Below are 13285 nucleotides of genomic sequence, written 5' to 3'. Positions count from 1 at the left end.
TGACCTACATGAAACATTTTTTCACTGAGATGCAGAGGGCCACACTGGCACATATAATGGGTTTCCTATCTCAGCCTATCTTGGGTATGCTTTACTGAACCTTTTACTTTGTGTCTGTTTATTTGCTAGTCTCTCCTTGACTCACTTTGAACTATTTTTCACCCAGATGATAGGAAGTATTTTGGAGCTAAGCAGGTACTTCAGTGAAACCAAAATGGTTTCTGTGTTCAGTGTTCTCTAAGCTGCCCCTAATAATTCACATTGCAAAGTTCCTCCATTTGGTGACTCTTCAGTTTCCAGAGCTAGTCAGGTGTGTCAGGCTAAGGGCTTGTGTTAGAAAAAAAGTACTATATGTTCCCAGTTCGCTTTTGAACCATAACTGTTTGGTAAAAGGACTTCTCAGTAGAAGAAATGTACAGAAATCCAAACTTACGGGTAGGCTGCTTCTTTTTGACTCCTAAAGATGATGGTTCCACATCAGAATAAGTGAGGACTCAAGGCTGCAGCATCTACTTGAGCCTGGATGTGTCACCGCTACTTTAAGTATAAAAAAAAAAAAAATTCAAATAAATTTATTCACTAGACTAGTAAGAAATTGTTTCCACCTTGCCTTTTAAGCTGCTCTAGAATCACAATAATGCAGATGTTCTGAGAAGGAAACTTACAGAATGAGTCAATGAAATTTTGATTAAAATTCTACCTTCTCTGAAACATCTAAACATTTCCTGTTTTAAATGCTCTATATGCTGATGACTAAAGCTGATATAATTAAAAACCAAACTGCTAAGCATGTAAATGTGGATATTTAGAAAGTTGGGGTATATTCAAGGTTCTAAATGCATACCTTATCCTTTATAATATGTAATAAGGGTTGTTCACCGTTAACTAAAAAAAAAAAATTGGAATAATCAATTTAAAAAGGTCGAGTCTAATAGGAGTTAGCCGTGTTTTCTCCTATGACTAATGATTCATTTTATAAGCCTAAGTTTGTTTTTCTATAAACTAGGACATACTCTAAATATTCTGCCAACTATTGAGTTGGCCAAAAACAAACAAACAAACAAACGAACTTCATGTCAGTGAACTTTGAAATGAGCTGTCTTATCTTTCAGATAAATAAAATTCATATAAACTATGAAATTGGAGCTTTTCCTTTTCCTTCCTTCTTTACCTCCTCTATTTCTTTCATTGGCTTCTTTGTTCATAATGATGTTATTGTGGTATAAAGCCACTATTATATTGAAAAATACAATTTGGCACTTATGTGATATGGATGTTAAAGGATATAGTTTTTCATGGTGATGACTTTGACAAACAAATTATCATTGTTAACAACTCTCAGATCTTACTTAGAATATGAACTCTGAAGTAGTTACCTAAGGACCTTCATATTTAACTTTAAAAACTGTTCTCAGTATACAAAGAACATTATTTGCCAACTTGTATTTAACAATCAGAATACTTGGCACTGAATAAAAATTTTGAATTCTGCCTAGTCATTAATGCATTAATGGGATTGAGTCCCAAAATTAAAGCCAATCTACAGAAAGATATGCTATCTAAGGTAATGCCATAACAAAATGTGCTGTAATTTAATTCACTCTCCATATAGAAGAAAGAGAATCACTTGAAAATCTATAATGAAGGCCCACATTTGCTGTTGTGGGAACAAATTAAAAAAATATTTTCTAGAATTATTTTTTAAACTATTAGCTTCTGTGTTCTCATGTTATACTATTAACACTAACCTAACTGAAACATTTTTCATTTGTTTGCATGTTATTTTGATTGTTGCTGTTGTTGCGCTTGACTAAAGAAAATACAAAACATTTACATAAATTTACCATAATGCCCGAAAAAGGGGAAAAAAGTTTATTTGTTCAAGTAAAACAATATATATTAATATGCAACTTAAATTCTTCAAACTCAGATTTAAAAATATAACTTCTGGGGGCGCCTGGGTGGCTCAGTGGGTTAAGCCGCTGCCTTTGGCTCCCGTCATGATCCCGGGGTCCTGGGATCGAGCCCCGCATCGGGCTCTCTGCTCGGCAGGGAGCCTGCTTCCTCCTCTCTCTCTGCCTGCCTCTCTGTCTGTTTGTGATCTCTCTCTGTCAAATAAATAAATAAAATGTTTAAAAAAAAATAAAAATAAAAAAAATAAAAATATAACTTCTGACTAGCGTATTTTCTTCGGTATAATCACTGCTTTCTTTTGGGCATGAAGGGAGGGAATAAGCATTTTGTCTCCTGATTAATAGTGATACAAACTATCGATAAAATGTAGCCAGTTAATAAACAGTTATTATCTACTGTCTCCTGAAATTCCAATAATATAAGAGAAAGGAAAAAAAAGCAGATGGGTGGGTAAGGGAATGAAATTCACAAAACCTAAGAAACAGGAAAGGAACATAAAATTTTAGAAGTTGGTTGTTAATGCATAAGAAAAAGCTTAGACTTAAGTTGGTGCATTAGACTGTGGGTTTGCTCTCTGGGAAGATTTGAACAACATGAGTCATGTTGGACACGCTAAACATGGCTTTTGGCAGTAACACATGCTGAAAACAGATGAGTAGAAACTTGCACATTGAAAGTTGAGAAGGCTAACAAAATATGTGCTCAGCTCCCCATAGGAGGTTTAGATATCCCTATTCTTACCCATCAGAAGGACAATAAAAGATTTCTCTTCAGAAATTAATCAGGGATAATGAATTATAAATATTTTTAGTCAGAGGCCCAGCCAGATCAATCTATAGAAATGTTCCAATCTATAATGATGCCTAGTCTCACAGAGATTTTGGTGGATTTTATTGTTCTTTATTCTTGACTATGGACAGAGGACCAGGAATCCTTAGGCAATTGAGGAAATTTTCTAATATGAAAGATTAATTAATATAATGAAGAAACACTCTGGAAACAGACATGGGATAGAAAAGATCTTTTAAAAATCTGACTACTGTATATTGTGCTTTTTAAAAAGTATGATGATATTCTATCTATTCTAAAGGCTGTATACAGTAAAATATTTAGAAAACACTTGCAATGAAAATAAATATGATGGCAGTAAGGAAAAAAATTAAGATAAGTATTGGAACTTAAAGTTGATAAACTATTCCATATGGAGAACAAAACTACATCAATATTAAAAATACAAAAAAAGACATAAGGTTAGAAAACCAGAGCATGTTATACTATATGGTTAATAAGAGTTCCAGAAACAGGGAGTAGAGGAAATGATAGGATGTTTTCAAGGGATTGTATTTTACTTACCAGAATTAAGACATGTTTTTCTTGATTGAAATTGTCCTTAGCTAAGTAGCAAGCAACAAAGAAAACCCACACTGATACAAAATATTAGAACATTAGGATTAAAGCCCTAAATCATCCAAATTTTAGAAGAAAGTCCTTACATCAACCAAAGAATAGAAAAAAGAAAAAGAAAAGGCATATTCTACTTTATCCAATACCATAAGTTAGAAGATAGTGCTCTTTCTTCAAAATTTTGATGAGCCTTGTTCCCAGCCATAATTCTATATGGAAGCAAACTGGCAACTAATTTACTCATTCAAATATTCAATTATTCAAGTATTTTTGAATGCCTACTATGACTCAGGCAGTCATAATAAGGAGAAAATATATTATAAAATAGAAAAAATTCTACTTTAATGTAGTAAATATTTTAATAGTGGAGAAAAAATAAATAAGTAAAACTAGAGAATTTGAGACCATGATAAGTGATGAGGACAACAAATAAAGTAGACCAAAATAAAATTAATTAATTAAGCCAGTCCTAATCTTCTGAACAAAAATAGCATATCTTTAATAAAATGCAAATTATAAGATAAAATACACACCAAATTTAGACTTTTAACATGTGTATTCACATTTCTGAAGGAATCATTAGAAGTATAGATTCATATAAATTTCAAATTAATTAAAGAAAAAAACGGAAAGGATAAAAACGGAAAGGATAAAATTTTTGAATCCATTTAAAAGCTGACGGGAAAAGTAAAAGAAACAGTGTTAAAATAATTTTGACAATTCTGAGATGGCACAAAACTGAGATGGAAAGTAACCCACAGTTTCAGTGATTCCTTGAGCAAAAAATGCTAGGTTTTTATTTTGGTTTAGTTGAAATATATTTAAGATGTAACATTGGATACATTTAACAATGAAATATATTTGACATGTAACATTGTACACATTTAAAGTGTATAAATGTTAATTTGATATGTGTATGTATTGTAATATGATTGTCATTTTAGCAATAATAACACCATATAATTACCTTTTCTCTTAGTGGTTACCTTTTTCTCTTAGTGGTTGGAGTAATTAAGTTCTAATCTGTAGCAAGTTCGATTATTGTAATACAGTATTGTCTGAATTTCACTATAACATGTATTAGCTTTGTAGAATTTACTACTGTTATGAGTTTGTATCTTGAACATCTGTCCTATACCATATATATATATATATATATATATATATATATATATATATAAAACATCTGTCCTATACATCTGTCCTATATCCTATATATATCTGCCCCTTATCCCCTGGTAACACTTAGATGTGGAATCTTAAAAAAAAAAAAAGAAAAAAGAAAAAAGAAAAAAAACAAACAAAAAAATACATTTTAAAGATGGAGAAAAAAAGACTTTGCCAAGTACTTTCTAAGACCTAAACAAAACAAAACAAAACAAAAAAGTTGTTGTTAGTAATCTTGGAGTTGTTCTTTTTAGTTCTGTATGTACTCAGACATTATTATAAAGTAGTCTTTTGTCCTGTTCCTTCATAATAACCAAGTAACTTTATAAGATGTTGGTTTCTCTGAAATTGCTTATGTTCAAGAGAACACCATAGATTCTCCGTTAGAGTAAGGTCAATTTTCTCTTGAAAATAACCAGATGCTTTTATTTTTCCCTCAGTTCCTGCTCTTCTTAGTCACCATTTAAGACAAAGAATAGCTTCTTTGGGGATTTGTTTTGCAGTCTTCTATAATAAAAGAAATATAAAAATATATGGATAAATAGAAAACACAAAGTAAAATCAGAAACTCCTAAATCAATATAAGTGTAGTAAATTTTTGATATAAAAAATGAGGATGTCAATTGAATTCAAAACCATAATTATATTCTGTCTATAGCAAAGCTAACTAAATTATAAGGACACAAAGAATTAAACAGTAAAAACTAGAAAAAGAATAATACCAAGATAATACTGATACAAACCAAAGTTCATATAGGTCACCTGTTAATAAATAAAATAAGCTTTAAAATAAAAACATTGCTATAAATACACTCACTATTTTCCTGTTAAAACATCCAATTTATCAGGAAGATACATACATAATAAACTTGTAGATTTTAATAGGATAATTTCAAAATAGATAAAATAAAAAGCCCAGAAACACCCATTCCATCTAATTTTCGAGGTCATCTCCATCTCCATACAAATTGTTTGTTGATGTTATTCTTAACATATGAATAAGTTAATAGGAATTATACCTAAAAGTAGGTTTCTACCATAACAAAACCTTAATTAAGAAGTTGGTACTGGGAGGCAAAGTCTTTGTTGAAACTATAGTTTATAGTAACTCAAAATATTTCTTACAAGTCTGCTTAGTCAGAAGCTCTTGGGGAATGGTTAGAAAGCTTAAACAGCGATTGTTGGTGTGTCGATCGCCTTTGGTTATTTACACAAAAGAAATGAACCCGGGGAAGAATTGGCCAGTTTTCAGTTAGAAATTGAAAGATATAGATTTTTTTGGTAATACTATGCTCTGAAAATATAATCTTACCTAGAATAAATTATTCAGAGGGTGATTGAAATGATTTAGAGGAAACAACACTGGAAAAAAAAAAAAAAAAACCTTCTGTATTCAATCAGTTCTTTGAACTATTTGATATGACAGAAATAAAAGATCAGACACCAAATTAATTCAATTAGTGAACTCCTAAAAGAAGTACAACTTTTGAGTGAGAAACACAAAGGCTAAAGCTATTGAATGATCCCAATTCTATCAAAGTTTGAAAATCTTTTCAACTGAAACTAACCTGTATAAGAATTTGGGACAGTTTCAAATTTTGAGATTTTTAACAAATATAAGATAAATTTATGTCAGACTTAACTTGAAAAATAGTTGTATTTAATATTTTTATTTTAACCTGCAAGACAGTTTTGTTTGTGGACATTTATTTTCTCTCTAGGAGATGTCTTAATACACAGTGTGAATATGTGAATACCATTTTTTAAAAAATCAGTACTTCTCATGATGTTACTTGATTTCATTGCAGAATTTTAATAGGCAATATTAGACAATTTGGTGGCAAATTATTTGAGAAACTTTCATTCTTGAGTACTGTGTGATTTCCGAATGTACTTAATTAATTGAGTCATTCTTCTGACCCATTACAGAAATTTCTGGCCCTAAATCCTACACTACCTACCCTAAGTTTCTGGTTTCCTTCCTGTTTGTTGCCCACCTCTTTTTCTAACTATTATAAAGGAGGTTAATTATCATGCTGGGTGAGAAAATGACAGCAATGGGTTCACATTTCTGAAATGAGCTAATTTAGGAACAAAACAATGCACAGGGAATTCAGCCCAATCTTTTCTTGTCCCTCAAAATCAACAGAAAACATAGAAGTGCATTTTTTGCAAATACTGCATTCCCTTTGACTGGAGGGGGTTATCCTGTGTAGAGTTTGGGATCATTAGGGAGACCTCGAGCCTATTTGACGCTAAAATCAAACTGTCTTCCAATCTAGCTTGACAAGTTATGAAATTTTTCTTTTAGTGTCTTACTTGATGAGTGTGTTGTTTTATTTCTCAATTTATTCATAACTGGAATAGGGAAAATGAGTGCTATTTACTGACCTCTCAAAAAGAACGAATAAAAAAAGAGAAACACATAACATGGGCATTAATTATGTAAATTCTCTAACTTGGGACAAAATCTTTAGGCTGATGATTCTGATTTATATTTTTCTTCCCATCAACTCTCTTCTAAAACTGAATTTCTATAAGTACATTTTCTATACAGTCGTCTCATAAAATAGGTCAATCTTAATAAACTCATAATTAATTCATCCTTATATGTTTATCTTACTTTATTTCTTATTTATGTTTATAAACCTTAAAGCATCTAATCCAGAGGTTATACATGACACTGAGATCTAATGGAATCAAGGCTATTATAGGTATAGCCTGTCATAGACCTAGGAACTTATAGAATTTCATAGTCCTACAAATTCACTATTTATTTAGAAAAGGTTGGCAGAGTATAATTCAACAGTTAATTAAAATGGAGGATTTTTCTTAGCAATGATATCTTCCTTGATCATTCCCAGTAGGAATGATTACCAAAGCATAGAAGAGGCTATAATTAGAGTTGAGGTGTACTCAGATGTGCCATTTTAGGAAGCTGATGCTGTTGGTAAAAAATTAAATTAAGGGTAGAAATTAAGGTCAGGAGTAAACAAATGGAGAAGATGAGGTAAAGAATATAGACATTTTATGTGGATGAAAAAGTGAAAAAGGCAAGCATATACTCTCCAGAACATGAAAAATTCTAGGTTTAGTACACACTTATCCTTCTAGTTTCTCTAATACATTGGCCTGACCATGGCTTACCATGTAAATAATTAAAATGTAGTCAATCAAAAAATAAATAAATAAAATATATTCAGTTAAGTAAAAAAGAGCATAATATTCAGAACTGCTACTACATAATACTCATAACGGCTACTAAAATGAATTTAAATAGAATTTGTCTCTCCATAAAGCCAACAATTGACTTATTTCCTCGAAGGACTAAACCTCTGTCAAATATCCAATCTAAAATATTGAGTTACTGTAGGCAGAGAATCACAGGTAGAAATTTCTTTAATTTGTCTGAGCACATCTCTCAGAGGAGTAAACTAAATCATATCCACTTTTATTTACCTCTTATCTCCCCCTCCCCATTATATCTTTCTAATTTTCTAGAAGTACTTTACTCTCTTGAAGTGTCTCATTTTAGATATCATAGTACATGCAGTGTTACATGTTAGCATTGCTAGAGTTTGATCTAGTCTAAATGAGTTAATACTTTTCATTAGTATCCACGGAGGCCATTTAACTCTAAAGTGTCCTCTGATTCCCCCAAAGTCACAACGAACTAATGATAATGCCTTCTATCTTTGAAAATGGATTTTCGTTAAAGGAATACAGTAGTCTTCCCTTATCAGAGGTGCCGTATTCTGCAGTTTTGTTACCTGTAGTCAAGTCAACTGTGATCTGGAAGTAGATGATCCTCCTGATGAATCATCAGATCACTAATAGCCTAACATTATGTCACAGAGCATACATCATTCACCTCACTTTGTCTCATCATGTTAGCATTATATCGTATCACATTATCACAAGAAGAAAAAGGTTGAGCAAAGTGTGGTAAGATTGTTTGAGAGTGAAACCATATTCATTAACTTTTATTGTAGTGTATTGTTACAAAGTTTCTATTTTATTATTAGTTGTTGTTTTTCCTACTGTGCTTAATTTATAAATTATACTTCATCATAAGTACGTATATACAGAAAAATCATAGTATATATAGAGTTCGTTATTATCTGCAATTTCAGGCATCCACTGGGAGTCTTAGAACCTATTCCCTGTGGATAAGCAGGTCCTAATGTACTCTCTCATCACTGAAAAGTTACAATATAACCAGTGAGACTACAATTACTGGATCCAGAATGCTGGAGTGCAAACCTGACTCTTCAAATAACTGGATACATGTCCCTGAGAAAGTTTTTTAAACTCCTCTTTTCTTTAAAATGGGGAGATAGGGGTGCCTGGGTGGCTCATTGGGTTAAGCCTCTGCCTTCGGCTCAGGTCATGATCCCAGGATCCTGGGATTGAGTCCCGCATCGAGCTCTCTGCTTGTCAGGGAACCTGCTTCTCTACCTCTCACTCTGCCTGCCTCTCTACCTACTTGTGATCTCTGTCTGTCAAATAAATAAATAAAATCTTTAAAAAAAATAAAATGGGGAGATAATTCCAGCCTTTATTTTGGTGAAAAAGTTAATATGTGCTTAGCAATATTAAGAACTGGCAAGTGTTTGTTATTATTCTAAAGTATTATTACCAAATCTTTATTTAAAAAAAAAATTTTTTTAATTTATTTGACAGAGATCACAAGTAGGTACAGAGGCAGACAGACAGAGAGGAAGGAAAGTGTGGTAAGATTGTATGGGAGTGAAACCATATTCATATAACTTTTATTATAGTATATTGTTACAAAGTTTCTATTTTATTATTAGTTGTTGTTTTTCCTACTGTGCTTAATTTATAAATTATACTTCATCATAAGTACGTATATACAGAAAAATCATAGTATATATAGAGTTCGTTATTATCTGCAATTTCAGGCATCCACTGGGAGTCTTAGAACCTATTCCCTGTGGATAAGCAGGTCCTAATGTACTCTGAGCAGAGAGCCCAATGTGGGGCTCGATCCTAGGACCCTGAGATCATGACAAGAGCCGAAAGCAGAGGCTTTAACCCACTGAGCCACCCAGGCACCCCACCAAAACTTTATTTTTAAAAGAAGAATCTGAAGTGGCATTATTTTTGCAGAGTAGGTATTTTATATTAACCAATCATTTGAATTCTCTAAATAATTATGGCAAAAATATACATTTCTCGGGAAAATTGTGCTGACAGTCTACTTAGCTCATGCTGGTTTTCATATATTCTAGGCTAATTTCAGTTTTAAGGATGCCACCTTCTTTATTGCAACTGTATATCTCCATTCTCAATGATATTACGAACAGGTCAGAACTGCCTCTTCAGTTAGTCACATCATTTCTAGAATACTTCAAAACATCCAGAAGTAAAAAAGCTATTTTTCTTTAGGAAAGGGGCAGAAAGGAAGGAAAGTGATCAGCAGATTCAAAGCTCCTTAGTTAAACAATATTAATTTCATATAGCAGCTCATGGGAAATTCCTATACATTTTACATTATATGTGTATACACATGCAATGTATAAATTATATATTTATTTTCAAGTTTTAGTTATTAATGCTACTTAAAGCTATTAAACAAAATATAATGTACTAACAATAATCACTAGAAATTTCTTTTCTTTTCATTAAAAGAGCTGGCTGATTACACAATGGAATTGCTCAAGTTTGCTGCTGATTTTATCATTGAATTAGCTTGTGAATAATATATAAAGGAAAAAGAAGACCCAAATTCCATCCCACTGCCATCTGGCTTGAGAGGATAAATGTCATATGCAATTGGCATACTCTTGCCTAAGATAAATCTCTAACCTTTTATGTAAATTCTAAACCATGTTGTCTTCACAGGCACAGAGGGAAGAATGATCTTCAAAATTATTTTTAGAACAGAGAATGCCAGACTAGATAAATCACCAGTGTTATTCCAAATGATATAGTCTATATTCCCAAGTAACAAGGTAATAGGTAAAGTTCTCATGTTCTCGCTAAGGAAAATGAGAAATAGCTAAATATATAGTATAATGTGTTTATTATTCTGGAAGGATGAATCAAAATATTAATGGGAAACAATTCACATAAAAATTTTTATGGTTATTTTACACTCTTAAAGTTGTATTTTATTCATAATATGTTTTGAAATATTTCATATTGCAATTCATCACATGGTGCTAAATTAATTATGTAGGTGTGTTTTTAAGAATTTCATTCACAGTGAGCTGTGATACTATAATACTATATGAAGCATATAAATATAATGAAAATTTTATGTCACTAAACTTCTGTGTTTAATTTTTTTGTAAAATTTAAACTGCAAATTTGTATTGCCCATATATAACAGTACCACTGTATCTTTATCAATATACTTTACAGAAAAATTATGGAACTTTTACAAAAATTATAACTAGTTGGGTTTTTAAAAATTACTTTATGGAGGGCCTACCGCGGGAGCGCGAGGGACGCCAAGAATTCCGTTTGGAGGCATCTTTGAGCTCGCCGAGTAGACACCATGAGCAAAGCTTACCCTCCGGAGCTGAAAAAATTTATGGACAAGAAATTATCATTGAAATTAAATGGTGGCAGACATGTTCAAGGAATATTGCGGGGGTTCGATCCATTTATGAATCTTGTGATAGATGAATGTGTGGACATGGCAACTAGTGGGCAACAGAACAATATTGGAATGGTAGTAATACGAGGAAATAGTATCATCATGTTAGAAGCCTTAGAACGAGTATAAACAATGGATGTGTTCATCAGAAGAATCAACTGCTTCCACATGTCCCCTCTCCATAGTACCTGTTTTACTACAATATAAAAATCAGATCGTGTGCATTTTCATACTGAGCTTTTTTGTTAAATAAACTTTTATAATAGCCAAAAAAAATTACTTTATGGATTCAAAAAGCATAACCTATTCAGAGTAAAATAACTATAACAGTAAAATACTTCATTTACATATAAATACAGGCAAAGAGAGAATCATGTATGAAACAGGCTTATAAAAGTATCATGTTATCTTATCACCCAGAAATATATAGTGTTTAAATATTGTCTAATTCTATGTATATTAAAATGCAATAATTACTATAAATGTATGTGTATAAAAAATGACAGCATACTTTATTTTTTCTCATTGGACAGTATATCCTGGAGTTTTTTTCTTGTTAGTATCTCTAGAACTGTCTCAATATGTTTTTCATTTTTTTTGAGAGAGAGAGGGAGAGGGAGGAGGGGGAGGGGCAAAGGGTGACGTAGAAAGAGAATTTTAAGTAGGCTCCATGCCCCGTGCCTACACGGGGCCCCACATGGGGCTAGATCTGACCACCCTGAGATCATGATCTGAGCCTAAATCAAGAGTCATATGCTTTAACCCCCTGAGCCATCCAGGCATTCCAGAACTGTTTCAGTTTGTTTTTTGTTTTCTGTTTTTTGGTTTTCTTTTTTTTTTTTTTTTACTAGTCCTATACAATTCTATTATATCATTGCACCATCATTTATTAAATAAGAGAGTACATGCATATAATTAATATTATTATCCTGATACATAAAATGGAAAGATGGGCAAAGGATAGTGAAAGTTAGCACCAAGTAATATACTTACTGATGGCAAGTATGGTGGGTTTGTTATTCAATCTGTAGTGTGCATGGTCATCAAAGAAGCAAAAAGGGGGAGGCAAAACCATCATTTTATTTTTCTTTCATTGGCTAAAATATAGCTGTCAGACATAAAACTTTCCACAATGGGCACTTTGGGTTCAGATAGTTTAAACTCTATATTGTCAATAAACAGAAGTACTTTTTTCTTGTCAAGAGGAAAAATAGAGAGGAAAGGAGGTGACAAATAAAAGAGTAAGAAAGAAGATAAATAGTTTTTCTTACTTCAAGGATTGAACTTTAAAAGTCCTAAGGACACAGAATATATCACATTGATATTTTTGATAGTTTTCTCAGAATCTTCTAACACACTTTTTCTTCTCTATTTTCCCCCAAACAGCCATGATTTCTTTCTAATTCAGTCCCATTGTCAGCATCTCCATCAATTTGGTTCTTCCATTTTTCCTCTGATTCCACAAAGAACACTGAAAGTCCCTTTTAGACCATAAGTAATATTTCAGAGTGCTAAGTATTTCCCAATGATTTTTCTTGTTTACATGAAAGAGTAGAAAATGGTACCATCAAATAAAAAGCTGCAATTTTCTTGCTAAATTCTTTATTGGAAATGGAGAGTTACATCTTTCAATTGCACATTTAATCAATAGTTATACTGGTTTGGTAGATAAAGTATTGAAATTTTGAGTGGATTTATATACTGAAATTTCTGCCCGTTCATTCTTTAATGGAAAGCATCCAACTCGCTTATATATTAGGTCCCTAGCAAGCACAATGCTGATGCCTACTCTACCTTCCTGAAAATAGCTGATGGAAAAAAATGGATGGGCCCCTGACCTAAACTGGCCAATCAGATTCTGCTTTCAGTAACCTGGAGATTAGGTGGATGAATTGTAGTTGGTGTCTATATGTAATTTCATTTTTATTGGCTTTTAGCAAATTGACCCCCGCCTCCAAAGAAAATTGCCTTATAATTAATCACAATTTTAGTTAGTCCAAAATGGGGAGAGACAACTAAACAAAAGAAAAATAGGAATGAAAAGGCAAACCATTGTCAAAACCAACACAGTTCAGAGCTTTTTGACATCTGATTTAAAGCAAGATGAAGACACCATGTCATATTCTACATGTGCTACACACACATACACACACACACACAAACACACAGAATTTA

At 32.2% G+C, this 13285-nt stretch overlaps 1 protein-coding gene across 1 annotated transcript; it reads left to right on the top strand.

The window, feature by feature from the left end:
* Positions 1 to 10937: 10937 nt before the first annotated feature.
* LOC132002711 (small nuclear ribonucleoprotein G-like) lies at positions 10938 to 11386 on the top strand. Its single transcript, XM_059377811.1, has one exon. It carries the CDS (start codon positions 11009 to 11011, stop codon positions 11237 to 11239), a length of 231 nt encoding a protein of 76 aa, XP_059233794.1. The 5' UTR covers positions 10938 to 11008; the 3' UTR covers positions 11240 to 11386.
* The last annotated feature ends 1899 nt before the right edge of the window (positions 11387 to 13285 follow it).

Source organism: Mustela nigripes, chromosome 15 (genome assembly GCF_022355385.1).
Source record: "Mustela nigripes isolate SB6536 chromosome 15, MUSNIG.SB6536, whole genome shotgun sequence".
Taxonomy (NCBI): domain Eukaryota; kingdom Metazoa; phylum Chordata; class Mammalia; order Carnivora; family Mustelidae; genus Mustela; species Mustela nigripes.
The sequence above is the reverse complement of the archived record's forward strand: the minus strand, read 5'-3'. Positions and strand labels throughout refer to the sequence as shown.